The 27,103-nt window shown below is 35.5% G+C and overlaps 1 protein-coding gene across 1 annotated transcript in view; it reads left to right on the forward strand.

Annotated features, from left to right (window-relative positions):
- Positions 1-26,547, forward strand: part of LOC142339655 (ribosomal protein S6 kinase 2 beta-like) — a 30,933-nt gene extending 4,386 nt beyond the window's left edge. The window contains exons 2-7 of the mRNA XM_075389848.1: positions 7,946-8,128; positions 18,776-18,949; positions 20,691-21,165; positions 21,574-22,194; positions 22,620-22,874; positions 25,765-26,547. Coding sequence (XP_075245963.1) covers positions 7,946-8,128; positions 18,776-18,949; positions 20,691-21,165; positions 21,574-22,194; positions 22,620-22,874; positions 25,765-25,820 — 1,764 coding nt within the window. The 3' untranslated portion in view covers positions 25,821-26,547. The remainder of the gene's footprint in view (positions 1-7,945; positions 8,129-18,775; positions 18,950-20,690; positions 21,166-21,573; positions 22,195-22,619; positions 22,875-25,764) is intronic.
- The last annotated feature ends 556 nt before the right edge of the window (positions 26,548-27,103 follow it).

Here is a 27,103-nt window from a genome sequence, read left to right on the forward strand (position 1 = left end):
TACTCTTTCGTTGCAGTTATAATAAAGATGCATCAGAAAATGATGTTCGAACCAGCTTCCTTGATTCATTCTTCCATTATTTCGCTCTTTAGAGACACATTTTTGTCAGCGATGTGAACGTTAGACAAAATTTTTGCTATTCTGTTGAAAGTTCTTTTCACTAGAGAAACGTTGTAGAAAATTTTCAACTTCAGCAGAACTCCAAGGATTCGAATTAATGTTGATTTCTGAATGTCATTCTGTTTTTATTCCTATATCAGGGGTCTATTGTTTTGGTTGCAGGTCTTATCAGTATTGATGAGGTGCTATTTTTAGTTTGTTTTTTTTTGTAAGAATTCATTTCCGTGTATTTTTGCCAAAGAATTTCCACAAATTGATTCAATGTTGAACACAATTGCATTAATCGAAAACGCTGGTCTAGCTGTCTGTTTGTGCAAACTCTAAGGATCTCGCGTGAAGGAGATTTGTAACGTAACTATGACGTAATCTAGAGCGATGCGAGTTTCGCTTGAGTCCTATTGCGCCAGGAAAACATAAGTGCGCTACAGGCAAAATTGTCGCGTAAATTGAGTTTGCTGGTAAATCTATTTAAAAAATTAAAATGATTGAATTTCTGTTCTTTCACCCTAGTTCTCCCCAATTGAGTTGCTGTCAAGCTAAGTTTAAGTCCCATTTTGCCCATCTTTCAAACAAGTTTTCAGTTGTGGATGAAAGGCATTGCAAGAGTTTTTGAATTAATTCGCTGCCACGAGAACTCAACTTTTTAGCAAGATTGAAAATCAATTTGCTCATTTCAATGATTTTTTTGTTAATAACCGCCTCTCGCATGCTATTATTATGGTTTTCTATTTTTACGAGTATCTGAGAAGTCGTCTTTTTTTTAAATCAATGACTCTCTGGAGTAAAATTGAACCGCGTGATTTACTGCTGATCAATTGTGAAAAGCGAGTAGTTTTTCGTTCATACAGCTAATTTTGAGAAGACGAGAAATTGAGATGTGAACGAAACTTATCTGACCGAGCAAATTTTTTCTGTTGGAGCTCACTTTTTCAAGCAGTTGTTTTTGATTTTAACTATAGTTTTCCGATTCAAAGGCATGAATAGCAATAGTGATTGTATTAGGGTTGCTTTAACTGCGTTTAAAGTTTTCGTTCAAAGGAAAGAGTTGTGAGCAAATTTGGAGCTTTTTCGATTATTTTCTAGTTTTAGGCTATTTTAGCATTATTGTGCGATTGTTCCATTTAATTATTTACTCCCAAACAAATTTTGTTGCAATTATATTAGTCCTGCGGTCTTCTTTTATGCAATTTTTTGCCTGATCGATTTTCCATCTGACGCTTTGACTGCGAGTGACCTCTATCATGCTTGAATTCTTGAATTTTTTTGTGACTTATGTTGGTCTCATTCAGAACTTAATCCGCTAACTTAGTTCGAGGTGGTTTACTACCAAAAATCAAATCAAAGCTTCGCCAAAATTGGGTTTATGAATTTAAATCTTTAAACTGGTCTATACTGAGCTCTAACACCGTAAAAATTATGCCCCTCAGGAGCATTTTATCCCTTTTCTGGCTCAAGTAAAGCCCTCAACTGAACCCCGCTGGTCGTTTGAGCAATTAGGGCGGCAGCCGTGGGTTTCTTTAGGTATTGGGAACTGAATAGACACCTTATGCTGTTAGGAATTTTCAAATATTAGTTTATTTCAGTTTTTGGTGTTATAAGGCAAACGTTCCGCGAGAAAAATTTTACACATTTCTATCAACATTTTATTTCTCAAAACAAAAAAATTCGTATTTTGAAGTTTGTTTGTGGCATTTTTTCATATTTGGCTTTATAATAATTTCAATATTTGTGTCAATAGTTTTCTAATCTTGCTGTTTGCAATCTTTTTCTAATTGCTGTTTGCACTATTTTTTCTTGTTCACTTTTAATTCTAGAGATATTCATCAAGTAATACTACCAAGAAGTGTACCTTCAAGGTTATTCGCGACAGTTTTTACTAAAAGCCTGTTTTCTGTATGTACCGTTTGTGTTGTTTTTTCCAGCTGTTGATTGTCTATTATCGAACGAAAATTAACGAATGTCTATTTTTATTGCTTTTTTGCAAATAGTTATTTCCGAGTCACAACTTGATATTATATAAGTTTTTGTTATCAGATTCCGTTTTTCTGGTGTAAATTTTACTATTGTTTCATGATAAGTGTAATAAATTAATTTGTCAATTTTGTTTTGTGAGTAGATAGCTCGGGCCTACGTAAAAGAATCTACTTCGAGTCGTTTTAAGGTCAAATTCTGTTGCGAGTCTGTTCAAGATTCAAAAAGACGGACAAACCAACAAGGCCGGGACACTAGACATTATGTTTGGGACTTATTGCGTTGAAGTTTCCTAGATTTTACTGCTAAATAAAATTAGTGTTAAGATTTTTCTCAAGTGTAGGAGGTGAATTCACGGTATTTATCTAATCTAATGAAACTTCAGCAGAAATTAGCGCACTTCTTGACACTGTAGGTAATTTTATTTTTTTTTCTCTTACTGTTTCAATCCCAACACCGGTCAGTTGGGACAACGGCGGCGTTTTCCAAGCCATTTGCTTGCTAGATTTCAGATGTTCTATATTTGGGTAGATCTGCGAAATTGTTATACCCGGTTTTTCATATTCTTTTTTGACCCGACCAAAGTTTTTGCTTAGAGAAAAAAACTCTTGAAAACAAAGTGTCAGTGAAGAGATTTTAATTTCTTTTGGAAGAGATATTGGGGCTTATGTTTTTCAATATTTTTAATTGCTACGAAACGATGTGGGTGGAAGCGCTTATCGGCATGATGGTTTTGTTACGTTGTCAGAATTCTACCAAATTTTGCTTATTTGCTGAGCTAGAAAGACCAATTTTTTAATGTCATAGGGTACTGGATAAGCAACCAAAAATTTGTCAAAATAGTTCCAGCTTTTTGAGACTAAAGTGTCATCGTCTGGATGAATGCAGACAGCTAGCCTTTTGTTTCAGTTGTTGTCCACCCGAGATAACCGAGATCATTAGCGAGAAAATAGCTAATCGAACTTGCAACCAATTTGAATTTTTCGGCGCCCCTGAGCTCAAATTTTCATTCATTTTCTGTAATTTCTATTGTTGTTATCTTTTGCAAAAACAAGCCATGATGACCTATTTTTTTTTGATCGAGCAATAGACAAGTGTGCTAAAATTAAAGTGATGGTGGAAAAGCTCGGTTGATTTCTTCAGCAAGCTCGACTGCTGAATTTTTGCGTGATCTAAATTGCCGGTAGAGATTGATGGCGCGAATTTTAAGTTCGTTTGAAATTGGTGTTTGAACAAAAAATCTTTCTTTTTCGATTGTGATTTTGTTTACTTGAGGCATTTTGATTGATTTTTGCTTTGTTCCAAGTCTTTGGCTCGGCTTTTTTAAATGATTTTTGAAAGCCAGGTCATTCCTGGGTCTAGTTTTTTGTTCAGTTAATAACGACTGACTTGTCCTGGTGTTTTTAATCGATCACTTCAATTTTTAGGGGCAGTCAAATGTAAAAAAAGTTTTTTGGCCAATCTACTGGACAGTAGTCAGAATCAATGAGAAACTGCAGTTATTTTTTGTTGATTCATCATTATGCGTGAAATCAAAAAAAGTTGTTGCTCCAAGTGAGCGATATTTGCGATGACGTGCGGCTTTTAAAAAAAGCACTTTCATGGTTTTAAGTGTAACTTTCTTGGCCAAAAGTGTTTTTCTGCATTTTACTAGCTTTTAATGTTACATTTGGAATCTGATATTAATTTTAAGGTATCTTCAGTAAAGAAAATGGAATAATTTTGATCAATTATTTTTACCCATTTTCATTTTTTATTTTCTTGTTTTTTGCCTATTCTAATCTTAAGCTGTTTGCAATCGTTCTTCTTGTTCGCTTTTTATTCATAAGTTGTTCATCAACTATTACTACCAAGAAGTGTCTTGTCAAGGTTATTCAGGACAATTTTTACTGAAATTGACGATACACATTTTTAGGTTTTGTTTTTTCTAATTGTTGTTTAGTACGTCTCTGGAAGGAATTTGATGAATCACTGATCGGGCAGAACAATTTTCAAAAGGTTTTCTGAGAACAATTTGTCTGAAGTACTGAGTTCGCACTTTGTTGTGCTTATAAATTTTCTCTTCCTTCCCCTTTCCTGTTTTCTGTATGTACCGTTTCTATTGTTTTTTCCAGCTGTTGATTGTCTATTTTTGAATGGAAACTTTTTATTGCTTTTTTGCAAATAATTGTTTCCGAGTCGCAACTTAGTGAAGACAGTTTTCAGATATTGTATCAGTTTTTTCATCAGATTTGGCTTTTCTCGTGTCAATTTTACTTCTATTGTTTCATTATGATAAGTGTCATAAATTAGAATGTTAATTTTGTTTTGTGAGTAGATAACTCGGGCCTACGTAAAAAAATCTACTTCGATTCGGTTCACGGTCAAAACGCGAAATCAACAGAGACGGACAAACCATCAAGGCCCAGGCACTAAGACCTTTTGTTTGGGTTTTAGTGCGTTAAGTTATTCAAGTTTCTTTGAGTATACTTCTAACTAAAATTAGTGTTAAGGTTATTGTTCTCAAGTGTAAAAGCTTGATCATCATAATTAACTAATCTTATGAAATTAGAGAAGAAATTAGCGCACTTATTGACACTGTAGGCAATTTTCTTCTACTGTTTCAATCCCAACACCGGTCAGTGGGGACAACGGTGGCTTTTTTCAGGCCCTTTGTCGTCTAGATTTCTAATGTTCTATATTTAAATAGATTTGCGAATTTAATAGGCCCGGTTTTTCATAGATTCTTTTTTGACCCGACCAAAGTTTTTGCGTAGCGAAAAAATGAACTCTTGAAAAACAACGTGTCTGTGAAAAGATTTTATTTTCTTTCGGAAGAGAATTTGGGGCTTATGCTTTTCGAAGTTTTTAAGTGTTGCGAAACGATGTGGATCGAAGCTCCTATTGGCTGCTTGATGGATTTGTACGTCGTCAGAATTTTACCAGTTTTTGCTCAGAAAGACTAATTTTTATGTCATAGGGACTGGATAAGCAACCAAAATTTGTCAAAATCTTTCACAGCTTTCTGAAAGTAAAGTGTCACCATACTCGTCTGGATGAATGCAGCCAACTAGCATTTTGTTTCAATTGTCGTCCACCCGAGATTAGCGAGAATATAGCTTATGGGACTTGTAACCAATTTTCAGGGTCAAAAAGTCAAAAAATACTGTTTAATTTTATAATACAATGTCAAATGTGTTAATACATTTGACATTGTATCCAGGCTCAAGTCAAAAAATACTGTATTTAATTTTGGAATACTATTTGCAAATGTGTTGAAACCGACCTTAAGATATTAGGCGGTGATCAGCAGCTATGTATGGGTCAAAAAAGAGAAATTGAACATGCAATCCGTTCGTTGAGAGCTGCTTTTAAAGACAGAGATTTGGAGGCGATCTTGCTGATTGAGGCAAAAACGCTTTTAATAGTCTCAACCGTGATCTTGCCGTACGTAACATCGAGAAATTGTGCCCTTCTCTCTATTATTCCATGTAATTCATATCGTGAACCATCAAATTTTATCATCAACAATCAAACAATACTCTTTCAGAAAGGTACAACACACGGCGACACCCTTGCGATGTCGATGTATAGAATTGCCATTATCCCATAATTGAACTTGTTGACTATTTCGTCACTCTTCAGAAGTGGTATGAGGACGATGGCAACGCTTTCCTCTTTCTTGCTAACTTGAAAAAGTTTTTTGACTCATTGAAAAAATGGTCCTGCTTTCGGTTATCATACCAAATGCCACATCATTACTAAAGATCATCTTTTTTGAAAGCACAGCTGATTTTTGTTAACGAAGAAGTGAAAATAGTTGACGGTCGTAGAGGTCTTGGTAGTGTAACAGGTTCTGATAATGCAGAAAAGAATATTGTAGAAAGATCACTAAAACAGCAGAAATCGCTTTTGAAAAAGCTGGCCGCTCATGCTAATGTTTCACCGCAAAGCAAAATGTTTATAAATCGTTCACTCCTCGGTTCAGCATAAATTGACCTTCTTAGAAATAAAAGCGTGCTATCAACGAGAAAGAGCTTGCTATCAACTCAAAAAAGACAAAAATTAAGAGGGAATTGAATAAGAAAGATTCGCTCACTTGACGTAGCTTGCGAAAAGGGAGCATCAAGCTGGTTAAACGCTATGCCATTGAAGCGATATCATTTTGACCTAACAAAAAACAAGCTTCGTGATGGCTTTGCCCTTCTCTATGGCTGGGACCCAGTGAAGATGCCATCACTGTGCGCATGCAATGAAAACTTCACTGTTGCACATGCCCTCCACTGTCCGAAAGGAGGATACACTCACATGAGACATAATGAGTTCCGCGATTCCATTGCAAATTTGTTAAGTGATGTCTGTCATGATGTCGAGATCGAACCTCATCTTCAACCGCTGCATGGGGAAACCTTTGCTCTTAAATCAACGACAACTGATGATGATGGAAGATTAGATATCAAGGACAACGGACTTTGGGAATCGAGGTTCCAACAAAAACTATTTTGATGTTAAAATTTTCAACCCGCCGGCAAAAAGTTGCCCTGAAAGCAGTAGCGAAGCCTACAAGTATCCTGAATCTGTCAAAAAGAACAAGTATGAACAAAGAATAACTGAGGTTGAGAAAGCAACATTTTGTCCGCTTGTCTTCGTATGCACTGGTGGAGCTGGCCCATCAGCTTCAAAAGCGCTGAAACAACTGGCATCAAAGCTCTCTGCGCGAAAAGAAGACAGCTACGCTGATATATGATATCATATCTGAGAACATAAATCGGCTTTCCTCTCCTGAGGAGTTCCATCATCTGCATTCCCCGGGTCAAGAACGCTTAGGCGGCGCGAAATTGATGATGCTTCGATGGGACCTGTTTTTGAAGAAGGGAGGCTGCATCTACTTTCGTCATTAGGTGTTTGTTTTCTAATGCTGTCTGTCTTTTGTTTTATGTCCAAAATTACGGTTAGTGGGTATCGAATTTAGTTTTGCATTTATGATTTTTTGATTATTGCTCATTTTTAAAATTGCTTTAAAATTTTGAAATCAGAGAAACATTTTAATGCGGATTTTATATGATTATCACCGTATCCAAGCGTATATTAGCTTTATATAATCTGACCAAGAAAAATAGCGATAACTGATAAAATTTGATGGAAATTGTAAATTTGGAGGAGTCAGTATTTTTTTTGATACCGCATATTTCAGACTGTTTGCATTAGGTTTATCTGATAATTGAACGAGACGTTCATTTTTGGACATTTCTTCATTGTCACATCGCCTTTCTTTAGAAAAACCGTATAATCAATTTTTTAAAAAGAAATGAAAGTAATAGCACGGTTGAAACGTTATGCTCCAACGCCTGTAGTTCTTTGGAGTGATAGCCGAGAGGTAAGGTGTGTGAATGACACACCAATGATCGATAGTTCGATCCTCTGCCTGCGTAAAGCTGTCTGTTATGAGTTCTTGCTTAACCATAGCTTCAAGTTGACCATATCCCGACCAACCAATCTTGGCTGCAATGATGATACCACGTGAAAGTTTCAGAGGCAAAAAAAGTGTCACCATAGTCACGAATACGAGCATACATGCTTACTAAATGAACATCCGAGATGTGGGAACAGTAGGAAAAGGACAGATGTGAACAGGCTACTGTTAATGCAGACTAAAAGCCTAATGTTGCGCCGCTGCAATTACGCAGAAACAAATTATTTTTTATTATTTTGCATTTTTATTAAATGATAAGTTTTGCTTATCTGAATTCTGATATATCAATTTGGATCTCATGGGTTGGACATGGCTATGCAAACGCTTGATGCTGATCAGTCTTGCTAGAGCTACAGTTATATATGACAAGATCTCCATTTTAGCTATAGTTTTGTTTTGCAGGTGATGTTCACTGAACAAGACGTGAAGTTTTACCTGGCCGAGTTGGCACTGGCCCTGGACCACCTGCACTCTGTGGGAATCATCTATAGAGATCTGAAGCCAGAGAACATTCTACTGGATACAGAAGGACACATCAAACTCACCGACTTTGGCCTGAGCAAAGAGGCCGTAGAAGACCAAAAGGTAATTTATAGAAACGCAGACTAATTCAAGTACAAAAGAGTAACACACAAGGGTAACTTAATACGTTACTGTTAACCGCTATATCTTCAAGCAGAGCTGAGTTGAACATCTTAAATAGCCGCAAAGCGATAGCTGGGGCTGTTACACTGGCCTTCTTTTGGTTTTTAGGACTCGAAGAGTATTGGTTTTGAGATTTTTTTTTACCAGAACTAGTATTTGTTCAGGTGACGTTTTGACCTAAAAGCGAAAGTGAATAAAAATGGCCGTGTGAGTTAATAATTGCTTAGCGAGAGAAGTTTCTTGATCATACGCTGCGGTGAGTGAATGACTTCTGGACTTCGAAAAGTGTTTTTGAGAGAATAGCGTATATAGCTAACAGTTATTAAGTTTTTCGTTGCTTTGCCTTAAGTTTTTGCTTTTCGTTAGTTTTTTTGTATAAATAAATTTTGATTCATGTTGCATATATATAGCACCCTGAAACCGATATTACGATAATTTTATCAGCCCAATATAAAGTTGCAAGTGCAAAATCACCCCATTGTTCAATTTTTGTATTTAATTTTAGTGTTTGGCGTTTTTCAATTATTTCTCTATTGTTGGATCATTCAGCAGACTATTTCGTAATCAGTTTATATGACAGCGTCATTTTGATGCCATGCATTGAATTGCTCCATTTTTGACCTGAGGTGTTTTTGTTTCAATCCAATTTTGTCGGTTTTTTGTCCAATTGTTCTAAGTTTTCCTTTGCATTTTGGTTTTACTTACTAGAATATAGCATTTTGTACATCATCAGGTATCTTAAGTACGTGTTAAAGATAATTCAAATAATTTAAGGCGTTTTTGAAATTTTTGCTGTTGTGGTTTTGAAATTCGACAAGAATTTGTTTCTTTTTTCCTTTAAAGGTCTACCCGGTTTTTCCTTAGATTTTATTTCAGTTTGTTGTTGTTTGGCGTTGATTTGATTTAACATTATGCATCTCTATGACTTGTTCAAATTACTTTGATTTTCTTACTTATATGTTTTCGAAATGTTTAAGGTCTATGTAATCTAATAAAATATTTTTTGATATCGAGTTTTTAACTTTTTTTCTGATTCCTGGTAAAATCTTCATTTTGTCATAGTGTGACGTCATTTTTAAAAATGTCTGCAACAAGAGTAGTATTTGTTCAATTTTGTTGAACAGATGTGACGGGAAAGCTAATTGCCTGAAATGTAAATTTTGGTTTTTTAAATTCTGTTTAGGCTCTAAGAATGTTCTCTGTCTTATGATTTTCCAATGTCTTTTGGGTCGCACATTTTGAAACTGTAGACCGGTTATTTTTGGCGATCATCTTAAACGTTGGGCTAGTTTTGAGCACTATACTACAACGATTTATATCTTTAAACAAAATGGTCAGAAAATCTTGATTTGTAAAATCCTGAACCCGCCTTTCAAGTGCTATTTTTAGGTGCTCTCCTTTTTTACATTTCAATGAATTCGAAATGTATTGGTGTTTAATTGCCTCTAACTATGTTTGTAGCAATTGTATTAGTCCTGTCGATCTTCTTATGCGATGTTTCGCTTGACCAATTTTTCGTCTGACGCATTTGACTATTCGTCCTCAAAAACGGGATAAACAGGTAGCGCCCAGCGGGCTTTAAGTGCTCTTAGAGCCTTTCAGCTCACTAGTCTTCAAGTGTGTGATCAAAGAATCTGTTTTAGAGAGTTTTAATTCTGGTGCGAAGGGCGGTTCTTAGAGATTGACTCCCACAACTGTCGCCACCCCATTTACACCCCCCCGCTGCGCTCACTTACGCCGCTTCAATTAAGCTAAAGCTAGCCTCACTAAACCGTGTCTAGCTTCTGGCAAATCCAACTGCTTGCCGGACGTTTGAGAGCAATTCGCCCGACGTTAGTCGGTTATGTTAAATTTGGTCTTTATTGCTAATGAATTGTTCACTTTTTTCGACTTGTCAATAAGAAGTCAGATTGGGTTAGTGACTTTAGTCATACTGAAGTTGTAGTAGGAGCAAAAAGCGAGAATTTTTAAGGCGTGAGTGTGTTTCAAACTGCTTCTAAAGTGCAAAATTAGTTGAATAAATCTTTGGTTTTTGAGAACGAATCGTTGTTCAGGTGCGGCAATTTGACTTCTATTTTTCTCTTGATTTGCTGCAAGAATTGTGTTCTTTCAATTAGTGATTTTTTTGCCAGTTTCAAAGTTATTCTGTTGCTTAGTCTCATTATTGAAAGCTTTCTTTGACTCTCTACTATGGCAAATTTGAGTTAATTTGAAGGGCTCTTTTCATCTCTAAGTTTTAGCGACGTTGACACTACTTGTTTTTCTGGTGTTTTTCAATTTGAACTCTTTATAGTTTTCATTTTTCACCACGTAGTATCTCAAATTAATGGACACACTGGCTCCGTAGTGAGTCATGTTATAATATTTTGAATCGTTGTGATTCATATCTAACTACAACTGTTTCAACGAATTCAAAAACACTCGTTTTCGAAATTGAGTGATTTTTGGGCGTTCGGTTGTTTGTTGTTCTGTACGCCATTTTCGTTGAAGTGTCGCATTGGCTCCCGATTTAGTTTTATTGGAATTTTTCGTTGTGTTTGTAATACCTAGCTGTTACTTTTGGACAAATTTGAGGTTTTTTGCCTGTTTGGTTTTTGTTTATCTGCCGCTTCTCGTTAACGACTGCCCCCATTTTAGCTGATAATGAGCTTTAGTATTCTCTGTACAATTGAATCAGTCGATTATTGGAGGTTTAATTTGCCATGGCTTTTGTTTTCAAAAAATTTTTGTCACTTCTGTTTGTTGCTTGCATTGGTTGTTACGGGGTCCCTGAAATGTTTTTTTTTTATATATAAAATTGATATATGCTTTATAACTCTGGATAGAGTGATATTGGTTAAAGATTATACGTTCTGGTTGCGTTTTTCTTTTATTTTGATTATGCATACTTTTAAAGACATCAGCAAAAATCGATTTCTGCCAAATTTTTTGTTGAACTTTTACTCGTTCTGGTGTCTGACAATTTTTGCTGTATAAAGGCATGCTGTTTGAGTTTTTTTATTGGAGGGTGGTTGGCGTTTTTATTGGAAAAAGAACCTAAAAAATGGGGAGAAAATCCTAACAGTTCTAATGTTTTGATTGTTTTTGTGTATGTAGTTCGATTTGAGGTCACAATCAAACGTTCAAAATTTTCTCTGACTGTTCTGTGACTTAAAACTCACGACTTTCACGTTTTGACTGCTGCTGCTGACGTTTTTCTTCAATCTCAGCGTGGTTCTGTGGGGTCAACGACGGCTATTTTCTGCCTGTTTTCTGAAACTGAGTTCTGATGTTTTTTTGTGGAGCTGTCATTCGAATTCTATTTCAATTTGAATTTTTCAACTCTTCTTCTCATTGACGCCGTTTCGTGACTCTTATCAGCTGCTTCAATTAAAGTGGACTGTACATATGACTATTGATTAATTAATCTAGCAAAATTTTGATCAATTTTGTTGAATTTAGTGAAAAGTCTTTCAAGACAGTAAATGAAGTTCTTTATCATTTCTCAGCTATCGTTTAAGCGTGGCACAACAAATTAATTTCCAATTAGGACGTAAACAAAATCGTTCACCAAGTTCTGTTCTTCTTTCTTTCCATACTTTGTACATTTAATAGCAATTGAATGAAGGAAAAAAAGAACGTCAAACCACAATTTATGTACGTTATTGGCTGCGATCCGATAAAAAAGAAAATGTTTATTTTGAGTCTGTATAACGTTTTGCTGTACTTAAGCTTAATGTAGAAGTTTTTCTCTCCAATCCTGAAAAATTGGAATTTGCTTAACCAAAATTAAGAAAATTTTAACGGAAAGCTTTGAAGTTATACAACGATTTTGAACGCTAAGAAAATATTATAATAAGCATATCTCATTAAAATTGAAGGGAAGCAAAGTGTTCTTGAAAATTTCTTTCAATACAAAAACTTCTTCGAAAGTTGTAAATTAAGTTGCATCTCCAAAATAAAAATAAAACTCAGAGACATTCTTTTGAATCTCGTCAAATTCATTAAAACCACCTGACGTATGTTGAAACACCTGATGTACTGTAAAAATGAGCCTCGATTTTATAAACAATGCTGCTCTAAAACAAGTTGTTGTTTAGATGCGCTGTGTTGAGTAGCCTTAGTTCTTTCACCAGAAGTACAACTGCCATATCTAAAAGCTATCCATGCCAGTGAATACCAATTTTTGAAAATGTAGAAACAGGCTTTTTGCACCAACTTGTGTTCTGTCTTTTTTGGGTTTGCTCACTATGCAAGGTAATTGAGTGCAGTTCCTTTTTTTGGAAAAAGATTTAGAAAACTGTACTGCCGATTCTAACACTGTTCTGTACTGATGCTGTACTGTCTGTAGAAAACTATGCATACTTAAGTTTTAGTTGAAATTTTTTCTATTTGTTAAATTTTTCTGACTCATCAAACGTTTCGGTGTGACGGGAATTCTTAAATAAAAAATTAATTTCCTTTAAAAATTGTTGCGGTTCCAAAAAGTCAATTTCTAAAAAACCAATTATAATTCAAATTTTTTTATGGGAATTTGCTACTTTTGATCAAAGATGTTTTTTACTCATAAAGCTGGTTCTTCTACCTCTTTCATAGTCAAACGATGATTTTAGCCTGACAAGTTTTTTTTGAATCTGCTATTTTTCAAGTGTTCAGCTCATTTTGAAGTTTAAATCTTTTATTACATGAAAGATTATGAATGTTTTTGATTTGTTAGTTTATTTTTTAAGAATATTTATATTGATGGAACCTGCGGTTTTAAGAAGATATCTTTTCCATGTTTCTGGACAGACAACAACACGACAGAATGCAAATTTGTTGATTATGAAGATTGTGAAATTTCTGTCAATTAAGGGTTTTTGGACAACGCAATGGGTTTTTAATATCGATTCAGCATTCCTTTTTCACCGTCATTTTCCATTCCATATTTCGCGTACAATTTCGATGCTATATTTTGGCTATGGGAACGATACCATTAAAATTGTTTCAATGTCATAATTAGCCGGCGTCATCTTAACGCTATTATTTAGGAGCTCTTTTTTGTTTAACTGGTTTTACTTTTTGCTCACGTTTTTCGTTTTACATAAGCTACGGTTTTCAGGTTTATATTGTGAGTTACATCAATGACTCTTTCAGCTGACTAGATTTTAAGTTCCTTCACTCATTGTATTACGCAGTGTAGTCAATACGGTCAATGTCTAAAGAGCAAAATCAAAAGAAACGGGATAAACCGATAAAGCCCGGTCATTAAGTCATATTGCATTAGGTTATCAAATATAATTAAAGCTACTGCTAGCTGACATTATTACTAAGTTGAATAGCTTTCAGTTAAGAATGTGTATTAAGTATAGTTTTTGAATCTAACTGAAACCACACCTAATTTGAACGCTTTTTGACACTTAAAAATTCTGTCAATTGCCATCTCGACTTTTTTCTTTTTCAATCTCGATGTGCGTCGAGCGAGTCAATGGCGGCTATTTTTGGGCAATTTGCCAGATGTTCTTAATGGGCCCATTGAGCAATCAACCTATACTTTTTAATTTAGAATTCTAGAATAGTCAGATAATGCAGTTTAAAAAACAGTAAATTTTATTGATTGGCGTTTTTAAATCTTATGTTGTTCTTTTGAATAGATATTTTCATAAATGAAACTAAAGGTTTCTTTCTAGATCGAAAAAGATCTGGATGTTTTTTCAAAAAAAAATCCAAGCATTGAATTTTCCTGAAAATTGAATGAGTTTTTTGACACAATATCTTGAGGTTGAATTCTATAAGATCTAATGGAGTTTTAAGAGAGCGAGTTTGAATATTCTTTCAGTTTTAATATTAAAACTTTGATTAAATTTTTTTGATTGCGTAACTTTGTGAATAAGAGGGGTCAGAACATTGTGCCAACGCCTCCTGGTTTTCACTCTGATTCTGATCTAATTAATGCAATCAAATTTGTCACATGGATTTCTTTTCGCCATTTACGTTTTGCTGCAACTCATGGTTAAATAATTTTTAGACAAAGTGGTCAATTGCGCTTCGCTAATCTTTGCATGAACTTATTGAAGTTGCCTTTTCTTCTTCACATTAGATCATATAGAAATGTTTGATTTATTGGATTAGGTCATTGTATACCATTAAAAACAGTTCTCTAGATCGGGCTAATTGGTATTGATGACAAAACCGGTAGTAATTGCGTAGTCAAGACAAAAGAATCTTAGAAAGAAAAACAAGATTAGCTTACGGATTGACAGTTTGTATGAATGCTTGATTGATATCTCACCGCAAACATACCTGCGCCTTAGTTGTGCAAGCTTATTTTTTCTACGTCACTGCGGTTGAACAAGGTAATTTAATTTTTGTCGCGTGAAATGTTTTTCTTATCTTGCTGCAATAAAGTGACGATGTCATTGTGTTGGAATTTTTCTTTTTCGCAGAACTGAAATAATGCACAACGTGGAGGCTATTTGTATTCTCTGTAACGCATAAATAGTATTAATATTAAGAGTCTTTTGCTATTTAAAAGGTGCTAGAATGATGAAGAGATAAGATATCATGCGAGAAAAAGACGGAACATGAACAAAGAGAAACATAAAAATATAACCAAACTGAAAACACAGATGAATCCAAAAATTAATTAGTGCAACGTCTACAACAGCTCTTAATGAAATGCGGACGCCTAGTTCGTGCTGTAGGTTGCCAGATGGCTTACTTGACAAATTTGATATGAACTAAAACAGACCGAATATTTAGACATCTGAGACTTACTTTTTGATTTCGATCATTTCATAATTGAGTCAAAACTGAAATTAACATCCGGGATTTATGACATCGTTTACTGTTCTTAACAGTAGCTCTTTCACACATTGCTATTCATTTTCCGAGTTGAGTTTGATATATATTTCATCAGGCGAAGTTTTAAATTGCTCGCGAACGAAGTGAGGCGGTAATGTTTCCAGGCAGGTTTTTCTGGTCTATGGTATTTTGCTTCGTGTTTAATTGCTCTTGAACGAAGTACATAGCAATTATTGTAAACGTGTGTGTCTTTTTTATGCAAATTTTTTCGCTTGACAATTTTGCGTTTTTCTAGAACATTCTTTGACTTCTCAAGTGACTCTTTCACTCTTTCGTTCTTCATTTTTGAGTTATCTCTATTGCTCCGAAGTAAAGCGTGTTGCTAATATAAAATCGGTTGCAGAATAGAAAGGTAAGTGATTTGTAGCGCAGTGGTTAGTGCGTGTGGGTGTGGAGCGGGAGGTCAGTGCTTCGAATCCCGGCTGGGGAAAAGTTTGGAAACTTGGGAAACCCATAAAGAAAGATTGATCTGAATTAAATTGCCTCGCCTGTCGTTCAAGAGCAATGCTTCCGACATTTGTCGGTTTATGTTTAAAATTTCGCATAATAGTCTGATCTGCAAAAATGTAAAGACTTGAAACAGCATTTAACTGATATTTCTGTCAGAGTAAAAGATATTTGATTTTTAAAAACCGTCTTAATTACTGAAAAGAATCCGACAAATTTCATCAACTTAGTTTAAATCGATTATGCCATAATTTTTATGAATGAATACGTGAAATAAATATCCTTTTCCTATTCTATTCTTTCCTTTCCTATTCTTTCCTTTTAGGTAACAACAGATAGACTAAGAAAATTATTCAACCGTTATCACTCACGATAGTTCTGATTAGTTGCTCTCAAACGCTCATTCGGCGCACTATAAAAGTCTTCTGGAATTAAATTTTTGCCTTTTTTTGAAAATTCAACTCGATAAATAAAAATTTATCATTGTTTTTATGATTTTTAATATTTCACTTATCAATTGGTCTAGTTCGGAAACATTTGGAAAACTTGGGTGGTTTGTCGGAAGCGCGGGAAAATCAGGGATACATTTGATATAATCATGGATTCTTACAATCAGAAATATTTGATTTTTTTTGGTGCTGCCTTTTCAAAATATTGCTGCCTTTTTTTGAAAATTCAACTCGATAAATAAAAATTTATCCTTGTTTTTATGATTTTTAATATTTCACTTACCAATTGGTCTAGTTCGGAAATATTTGGAAAACTTGGTTGGTTTGTCGGAAGCGCGGGAAAATCAGGGATACATTTGATATAATCATGGATTCTTACAATCAGAAATATTTGATTTTTTTTTGGTGCTGCCTTTTCAAAACATTTTGCTTTTTTTGTTTTTTTAGTGTTAATTACTGACAAACTTTTTAATTCACGGCGCAATTAATGACAGCTCCCATTTACAGAAAAATGGGCCCGAGTGGATATGTAGTTTGTTTTCAGAGAACCTTATGGTTTTTATGGCTTTGAAGAAGAGTTTTAGTAAACTTTAACTGAATTCCTGTGTTTTGCCTTCAATTGTTGTTCTTTTTGCAACCTGGTTACTAATTCTAACTAACAAAAGATCCAAATGGCTTTTCTCAGCTCTCAGTGAACCTGTACAATGCATTTGGTTGTTATCCAATGTCTCTTATAACATTCACTATATTTGTTTTAAAAACATTTAAGTGATTTCTTGAACTTGTCTTTTTTTTATCTTTTGCAGTCAACTTTTAGCGTATTCCTATTAAATACAGGTCAAACTTTCTTTATTGATTTAAGATACGAACTAATCTTCGTAGCGGTTTTTTTTCGAAATATCAGCTTGTTGGTTTTGGTACTACGAGTTCTCATACAAATTTATTGAACTACAATTTGCTCTATATAACGGTTTTGTTCCCTCAAATGACCTTTGTTTTTTGGTACTACGAGTTCTCATGCAATATTTATTGAACTACAATTTGCTCTTTATAACGGTCTTGTTCCCTCAAATGGTCTTTGTTCTTGGTACGAGTTTTCATAAATTGTTAGTGATTTTTGCATATTCGCCAATTTTTGTATGTTGTGTTCTTTTCATAGTATCACAATAGTGCGTGGTCGTCTGGCCATTTGAAGAAACGGAATCGAAAACTGTTAATGTTTTTAGTGAACAGCTTAATGTTTAATTGGGTGGAACACCGTTTTGGTGCAATATTTAAGTTTTTCGTTCTTTGTGCCTGTATTTGTTGTTTATTTGTAGTCTTATGACATATCCTGGATAACGAAAGGTCTCAATCATCCGACATGCAGGTATACATGAACTTCTCAATAATTTCAGTTGATGCATAATGTTTCTAATCAGTTTGACATTAGTTCTTTTCAAAAATGCACATTTTTCAAAAATGCAAAAGATTGCCCCTTTGCTTATTTCTTGTCGAATTGATACAAAGTCGCTTTGAGAAAAATTCCCATATTTTCTCTAATTAAGTGCAGGTTAATCTTCTTTAGTATAAGTGTTGTCCGATGCCATTTTGATTTGGTTTTTAATGTTTTTTTTTAAAAAAAGAGTGGACGAGTTTTGGTCGTAATAAATATTTTTAATTATTTGATGTTTCTTGCCGTCTTTTCTGGTAGTCATATTATGGTAGTCACAGGTCTCATCGGACTTAGTAGTTTGTTGAACGATATGTTGATATGTTTATTTTTTTATCTCTGGTTAAGTGAAAAATGTAGATGATCGGGGTCGGAACTTTATATGCGAACACACTACCGAGCCTCCTTGTTCACTCTAATTTGAAATAGGGAGAAATTAGCAATTAAAGAAATTAGGGGCGGCATTCGGGATTCAGGAAATCAATAAATTGTAAATTGTGTGTATTTCACTGTTCTTCTCGATAATTGCTCTCAGACGAAGGTACCATTAATCTCAGTGCTGTTGATCTAGTGATGCAAGTTTGCGTGCCACCATTTTTTCGTTTGACCAGCAATATATGCAACTTTTAATCACGAGAAAACTGATGAAATATTGAAATGGTAAAATATACAATTCAATCATGTGAAGTTCAATATTTTCTGGCATGCCGTGATCCTGATATTTTTGGCTGGCTTTACCCCCCACCGCCCTTCACTTCACAACCCAACAGTCATTTGAGAGCAATTCACCCGAATTGAGTCGGTTGTTTGTTAAGAGTATTGTTTATGCAGGTGCGGCAATTGAGAGTTCATTTGTTATTGTTTAAAATTTCGCGTAATAATCTGATCTGCTAAAATGTATTATCTTAAATTTTTACACCTGAATTAACTGAGAGGGTGAATATAATTCTCTTTTTGGTTTGTATTAGCGTAAAAAGTGCGTTGAGCTCTTGGCAGAGCATTTAAGTGATGTTTCTTTCGAAGCAAAAGATTTTTGCTTTTTTTTAAAACCGCCTTAATTACTGAAAATGAGCCAAAAATTTTTCATCTACTTAGTTCAACTCGATTATGGCATACTTTTTTATGACCGAAGACTTAAAATAGATATCTAATCAATTCTTTCCTTGTAAGCAGCAATAAAAATTTAAACAAAGTAAATCATTCAACCATTATCGCTCGCGATGATTCTGATAAGCTGCTGCTCTCAAACGTCCATTTTTTTTTTGTTTCTGCATATTAAAAACTTGGAAGATTGCGCTACAAGAGCTTTTTTTAAAACAAACTACCGAACATATAATTTGAACTCTATGATTATAAGAGTTCAATTTATATGTTCGGTAAGAGTTCAAATTATACGCTGATTAGAATCGACGAATGAACTTGAGTGGTTTGTTTCAGGCATACAGTTTCTGTGGCACAGTTGAGTACATGGCACCAGAGGTGGTGAACAGGAAAGGACACACCGTAGCAGCTGACTGGTGGTCATACGGGGTGCTCATGTTCGAAATGCTCACTGGATCTCTCCCCTTTCACGGCGCCAACAGGAAAGAGACTATGCAACAGATCCTCAAGGTACTTTTATTAGTTACTGTGGATCACTTAGAATACTCATTGCTATTAAACTGCTCCTATAGTATCTGTCATCTGAATAATTTTCATATGTATTTATATAACGCTGGGAATAATGGGTGTCATATGCACAGAAACGATGGGATCTAACTGTATGTTATTGACATTTTAACACCCTTATGATCTTATGATGGTATTTAATTGCTACCGAACAATGTTTGGAGCAATTATTGTAAACCTATGTCTGACTTTTGCTTGCCTTTTTTGCGTGTTTATTGTAGAACGTTTTTGCATGATCTAAATTGCTCTTATTAATAGCCGCCGTCAGCTTTTATTTAGGCGCTCTTTTTTACAATTCAAAATTTTCGAATTGTTTTGGGGAGTTGTCTTTTTTAACTGTACTTGATCTGTACACATTTTCGTGATATTTGAAGTAAAATTGAAGTGATGATTTCGGTCGCGCCGAAACAGGAAGTGAAGCGACGAATGCGAGTAGTTTTGCGGTGTGATTTTTTTTTCACTTTGATTTGAAAGAAAAGTGAGAAAATGGCGTTTGAATAAAAAATAGCTTTTCTGATTCTGATTTTTTGTCCACGTGCGGCTATTTGACTTGTTTTTACTCTTTTTTATCGGTTTTTTTTTCATTTTTTCTCCGAATGAAGTACTCGTCATTTCTATGTCCAGTTGTTTGTAATTGTTTGAATTGTAGTTCACGACATGTCTGATGTTTTAAATTCCCTTCACCTTTCGATCACATTTTTCTTTTGGCATAAATCACGACTTTAAGGTGAGTCTCCTAACACTGTTTCAGTTGAATGAATTTTAAGTTCTCTCACTCACTGAATTGCGCGATAGAGCCAATATGGCCAAGGTCAAAAGAGCAAAATCAAAGGAACTTAGATGGAGCGATAAAGACCGGTCAGACCGGTCATTAAGTCGTATTGCATTAGGTTATCAAAGTTCATTAGAACGATTGCTAGCTGGCAGTACTATTAAGCTGGATAACCTTTAGTTTTAGAAGCTGAATTGTTTACAATTTTAGAATCTTTATAACTAGTAAAAAATGTTTGACGCTTAGAAACAATTTTGTCAAATTTGATCTTTTCTTTTCTGTTTCAATTCCGATATGTATCGAGCGGATCATCGGCGGCTATTTGCGTGCTATTTTTTAGAAGTTAAGTCATTGTAAGTCGGGAATTACAGCGATTGGAGAGCCGAGTGGTTAATGGTTCAGACGAGCACGCCTGAGGTCGCGGGTGACCCTTCCCTAATCGCAAATTTTAAACCATACAAATTTTTCTAAGCTTGAACCCCTCTGAATGAAATTGCCCCACCTGTCGTTCGAGAGCAATTTGTCCGACTTGCCTGGTATATGTTTATCATTCGTACAGTCTAGTCCCAACAAATTCTTACGAGTGATTGATTTGTACGAACTAATAACAGGTGGGACTATGTTATACACAAATAAATATCATCATAAGGGTTTTAAAATGTCAATTACATATAGTTATGTCACCGTGTATGTAGATGAGTCGAGAAATCTGAACCTTGTGTTCATTTAAACTTTTTATTTTGGTTTCGAGGCACTACAAATACTTTTTTTTTGCAAATTTTAGCTAGTTTGAAGCTGAAATTTGAAATAATTTGACTTATCCGAGGTTTCGGCTCCTGCAAAAGTTCTACAACTAATGGCGTCTTCTATGATATGGTTGGAATTTGTCAAAGATCATAGTTTGTTTGCCAGGCTAAGTTGGGCATGCCTCAGTACCTCAGTCCAGAAGCACAAGGGCTACTCCGACTCCTGTTCAAACGGAATCCTGCCAACAGATTGGGCAGCGGACCCGGCGGAGTCAATGATATCAAATACCAAGCATTCTTCTCAACCATTGACTGGGACAAACTCTTCAACCGCGAAATCAGACCGCCTTTCAAACCAGCATGCACAAGTGAGGTTGTCAATTTTGATCACGAGTTCACTAGTAAAACCCCCAGAGATTCGCCCGCATTTCCAGCATCGGCCAATGCCACCCGCCTTTTCAAAGGGTTCTCTTTTGTGAACCCAGAATTGACCACAGATTTTAGTGCCGAGAGGCAAAAGTCCATAAACGAGAGGTACTTTCACGCTGACAAAGACTTGAAAATGGCCAGAGCTGTTCACACCTCTCTTGAGAACGAGTATGACGTCAAAGAGCAAATCGGATTGGGGGCCTATGCAAAAGGTTAGAGAATAGATCAAGATTTCAGTAACACGAGAGTAAATAGATCGAAAATGCAAGTCTATTGTAAGCAAAAGAGGAAATTTTGCATTCTTATGTTTGCTATTTCTGTTAAATGAATTAAGGGTAAATATTGTTATGAAAAATAAGTCCTTTGGTTTCATTTTAAGGATAAAATAATTGTTAGTTTCATTCTTTTACTTCCTAAATTATGAAATCAGCTATTTTTCGAATTGAAAAAAAAATGATTAATTTAAGGTGTTTAAGAATCTATAATTATGACTCGCTAAGTCTGTTGGTTGCAAGAAATAGCGGTTGAAAAGTGTTTTGCGTAATTCTTCGAAATTTTCTATTAGATTTGAACTGAAACTTATTTTTTTATCGACGAACAATGAGAGGTTCTTGTTTTAGTTTATCTCTGCGTTCAGAAATCATCAGGTAGAAATTTTGCTGTGAAGAGGATCACAAAAGGAGGCTTCGACCCAAGCGAGGAAATCGAAATTCTGCTTCGAAACAAGAACAGTCCCCACATTCTCAACCTGTACGAAGTGTACGACGGAGGTGCTACTTACGACTTAGTCACTGAATTCTGCGCAGGCGGAGATCTCTTACAATTGCTGCAGAAACGAACAGTAAGCGAGCAAGAAGCGGCCCATATTATGTTTGGTATTTTAACAGCCGTTACTAACTTGCATGAGAGTGGAGTCGTACATCGCGATTTACAACCGAGCAATTTACTCTTCCGAGGTCCCGATTGTCATCCCAAAGACGTGGTCATTGCGGACTTTGGGTTCGCGAAGCAAATCAGAGCCGAAAATGGTTTGCTCATGACGCCTTTGTACACTGAGAAGTTTGTTGCTCCTGAGATAATTAAGAAACAGGGCTACGATGCTGCCTGTGACATTTGGAATCTGGGAGTGGTATTGTATGTCATGCTATCCGGTCAAACCCCATTTGCAGGAGGCGAGACGAATGAAAGGGCAGAAATTATTTTGCAGAGAATCAATGAAAGCAATCTTAGTTTTACAAGTGGTAAGTACAAGTTATTGTATCTGATTTAATTTCCGTCTGATCGTAGCCCCCCCCCCATTTGTGTTGATTACAATTATTTCCTTTCTGTCAAGTCCTTCTTGTCATTTTAAAAGTACTGAAAGCAGTAGTAACTTGATCTGTCCTGTGAATTTGCACGCCTCTGTGATTTTTTATGCAGGTTAAAAAAAGTTATCTCTGAGGCAAAAGTGTCTACAAACTACGGCTAGCATTTGTTATCATAACTAGTTTAACTTGGTAAGATACTCGGGTGCTAATTCGCCTTTGCCCTTATACGCAATATTTATTAGGCACGTTTTCCAAGGCAAAAGTGCCAGGTATTTATTCGCCGTCACATCAGAATCTGTGAAGCATTTTTGAGATGGTAAATTTTGAATTGTTGGACTCATGTGTTGGCATTTCAATAGGCAACTGGGGCCATGTAACGGACGAAGGGAAAGCTGCGTGTAAGTGGATGTTGCAAGTGGACCCCAAACAGAGACCCTCAGCTGGGCAGCTATTGCAGACACAGTGGATCCTTAACAGAAGTAGCCTGCCTCTGCGGCCCCTGCCTCTCCCCCTGGACTCTGCCAGAGTCACCAGTTCCATGAAGATCCTGCACAACGCCTTCACTCGTACCACTCCACAGCCTAGTTTGGGCGCCGTCACACAAGGCAGCATAGGTACCAACTAACTTTCAGTTTTCGAGTGCTTAAAAAGAAAGAGGAAATTTTAATTGACAATTAACTGGGTTAACATAACTGTTGGTATCAATACAACCGCTCAACAGTTTAATGAATCACATGAGTCGAGTTCATTTTTCCACACGTGTTTTTATTCTTGCCACTTTGGTCCGGTAAGAATAAAAACTCGTAATTGAAGAAATTGGAAGTACATAAAAGAAGACAAGATAAAAAAATATACTTTGATACTTTTTTTGCTTGAAAATATTTTAATTGCTCTCGAACGACAGTAGTCTCACTCTCCACCTCATCCCCATTCTCTATATTTCTAGCTCCTCACTTTTTACCCCTGCATGCAATGAGGATTGGCTCCTTTAAGCTAGCGTCTATGACTTTCCATAACATTTTAGTGGCGTGATAGCCGAGATGTAAGGTGTGTGATTGACACACCAATGATTGATAGTTCGATCCTGTGCCTCCGTGAAGCTGTGTATGTGAGAATGAGCTCTTACTTAACCATAGCTTTAGGTTGACCATAGCCTGACCAATGTTAGCTGCAATAATGGTACCACGTGAGAGTCTCTGAAAATGGTCTGAGATGTAGGGAGTAATAGAAAAAGGACAGCTGAGAACAGGCTACTGTTAATGCACTGCAGACGAAAAGCATAATGCTGCGATTACGCAGAAACATATTATTATTATTATTATTTTATCCGACGTTAGTTGGTTACGTTTGTTCCTAAGGTATCCGTGAAGTCAAAATATGCAATTGAAAATGATTACTTTTAGAAAAGTTTTCTAAAATTTTGTTTGTAAAGGTTGTTGTTTATTTTGAAGTTTGTTTAATAGCCACAAAGCGATAATTGGGCTGTTATTGACCTTCTGTTGGTTTTTTATTACTCTTCAAGTTTTTTTTAAAATACGAGGACATGATGTCAATCTCTTCAAATCTGCTTTTTATTCATTCGTTCGTGAACTTTTGATTAAACTGCCTGGGTGACGTAATTTTCCACACTTGTGGAGCATATTTTTTGTTCAATCGGGTGATTAAGTTTTGGTCACATATGACTTACTCACTCTCAAAAATGACTTCTTCACTCTCAGATTGACTTTTCTGTACTTTAATTGAAGGAGATAAGGTCAAGTGAATGTGTGTCGCTCTAACTTATAGTTATGTAAGAGCAGCTAATAGAAGCTAGAAGTTGTACGTATTCGTAATCAAAATAAAGCATCAGAATTTAATGAAAAGAAATTTCTTTTTGTCTGTTTTTTTCTGTCTTTTTGAGACTGCAGATTTACGAAGCTATTGCGGCTATTTTATAGTCTTGAGAAGTTGTACAAAAAACTTGTGGCTGTTGTGATGCACTAATGCGAAGGGATCCAATGTGTATTTAATTGATCATTTTCTTGAAGTGCTTTTTTTCTACCAGTTTTAAATGATGTGTTCATCAAAATGTTTGAGATGAGCTTTCGTACTTCACTTTTATCGTTCAGAAAGTATTATTAAAATTGTGCTGCGCAAACGTTTGCATAGACAATAACCTTCAAAAATTTGAATTAATTAAGAAAATCTAATTCGTGATTAGAAGTAGTTTTTTGATTAAAAATTGAAGTGTTGCATATTTTTATACTAATTACCTCCAAAAGCGGACAAAATAACAATGTCAGAAATTAGCCGGTCAAAGTATTTAAAAAATCTTTGCATTAAATTTCAACGGATATAACATGAAATAATTGAGAAATATTTTTTTCCTGAAATGAAAGCTCAGGCAGCCTTCCTATTATCTTCGTATAATTGCTCCAATAGTTTTAAAGGGTAATTGTTTGAAAGTAATTGATGTGTTGCTATAATTCAGCTAAATTTTGATGGGCAAAGCTTTTATAACTAATTTACAATCGACCCAAACAGCTGAGTGCAATTGAAATGGTCATGGTCATAGTGCATTAGGTTATCAAAGTTCATTAAAGCGATTGCTGGCTGGAATTAGTATTATGCTTAATAGCGTTCAGATTAGAAGCTGAATTAAGTGTAATTTTAGAATCTAACCGAATATGAAGAATTTGCACACCAAATAAGAATACTTTGACACTTAGAAAAATTCTGTCAATGTTTGTCTCCTATTTCTTTTTCTGTTTTAATCCCCATCTGAGTAAAGCGGGTCAACGGCGGCTATTTTCTGACAATTTATTCGGCTATGTTTAATTTATCGATTGAGCAAAATTAACAACCATTTCGACCAACAAAGAATCATTTGAGCATCCAATTCTTCCCCCTCAAAATGGAGTCAGAATATTTATGAAATATACCCTTATCGTCCTTTTTGGGTCTTGGTATTAAGCGTCAAACTGAAAACAGGTTTCGTGATCTTTTCTGTTTTTTTACTGAACTGAATGGATCCTCGTTTGCTTTCAGATCGTTCAGTTTCTTTGTTATGAAGTTTGGCTGAATTGACTGCTGAGGTTATTTTTGAACTCTACCATAGACCATAATAAATTGCATCCAAAAAGTTTTCAATTATTTGATTCCTGTTGGTCTTTTGCGATTCTTCGTGGGTGATTCTTTGTTGGGCCATTCGACTTTTTGACCTCAAAAACGGGATAAAGTGGTAAATCTCGAGTGCATGAATTTTCTGTTCAGTGCTCTTAGAGCTCTACAGATTTCTAAGAAGACGTTTCAGAAATATAGGTTACTTTTGAAATGTTTGGACCAGCTCTCCGCGCTGTTTGTTGCCAATACCCCCACTCTCCAATCCCCCCCCCATCCACCCAGTGAGGCTAACTTCCTTTAGTTTACGGTACCGACTACGAAAGCGAACCCCTCGCCAGTCGTTTGTGAGCGATTCGCCTGTCGTTAGTGGGATATATTTATTTTTATCTGTTTGTTTTTTAGCCCAGAGAAGAATGAACAGGGTATCCTCCACGAACACACCAATCGAAGCTGTCTAGAATTATATAGCAAATATTATTACTGTTGGTCGCTGCCTGGTTCTATCTGGGTATGGGACAACTACAAATTATCAGGTGGACAGGAAGACAACTGACAATTTTTCACATTATTCTGTCGCTTGGTTACTGATTGATTGTATTCATCAGAATTGAAGACATCAGCTAGCTTACTTACTCTATTTTTCAGCTTAGATTAACTCAATAATTACAGTAAGGCAATTTAGCAGTTTAAATAGCGGAATAGAGGAGAGTACAAACTAACTAAAGTGAACGCTGTTTCTGTAACTATATTTGATTGGAATTGACCATGGAAGTCCTCTGTGGTACCTTGGACAACTTGGTGATCGTGGGAAGGCAACGAGGAATAGCATAGCATAGTATTATATTCCATTGTATCTCCCTCAATTAATTAATTGATTGATTACAAGTGTAGAGTGAAGATGATGTTGTGGAGATTTATTTTATACTTATATTTTAACTTGCTGTCTATATAAAACGATTGCGACGACCGCCTTGTGTAGATTTAATTTTGTGTAGAAAGTATCCATCCCCCTTTTTTGGAATCCCCCTTCCGTTCTCAAAGTAAGAATGGAACGTTCCCGTGGAACCGACTAATTCTTTGGGGCATTGATATGTACTGAATTGTTTGTGCCGTGTTCGCGACATTTATATCGCAACACAAAACTCCTTTCGATTTGAACCTTGGCCATTTAAATTTTAAAAAAAAGTATTTTAAAATTAAGGATCCGAAATGGTGAATTTTCGTGAAAACAAGAAGTTTTGATCATATATACGTTTGTGTGTGCGGCAACTGATAGCTGAGAAAACGGAATCAGTGAGCATAAGGGTGCATAAAAATCTTTCGGCCAAAATATTTGTCTCTAATTTTAAGGAAAAATGCCAGCTCTAATGAGAATCGAAAGTGTTTTTCTTGCTGTGTTCTTGATTTCCTTCTCATATCGCGTGCAGATATTATAATAGCCGTTATTTTTCAAACCAAATCTTTGCTTTTCTAACTGTCTATACATATAACTCATTGAAAGTCAACTGAATAAATGGTCGTCTTATTTTTTCAATGCAATGCTCATGTGTAACTTTTCCTTTGTTTTTTATTCAACCTATATAGAAGATGAATGAACGGAACTGCCCCCCCCAACACCCCCCCCCCTGACCACCAAGTAGAATATGACCCTCTGGCGTTGATATTTTGATCCTTTGTAATAATTGGACATGAATGTCGCGCCTCTCATTAGGCTGCACACACTATTATCACAAACATTAGG

Source organism: Convolutriloba macropyga, chromosome 5, assembly GCF_964194025.1.
Source record: "Convolutriloba macropyga chromosome 5, txConMacr16.3, whole genome shotgun sequence".
NCBI lineage: Eukaryota > Metazoa > Xenacoelomorpha > Acoela > Convolutidae > Convolutriloba > Convolutriloba macropyga.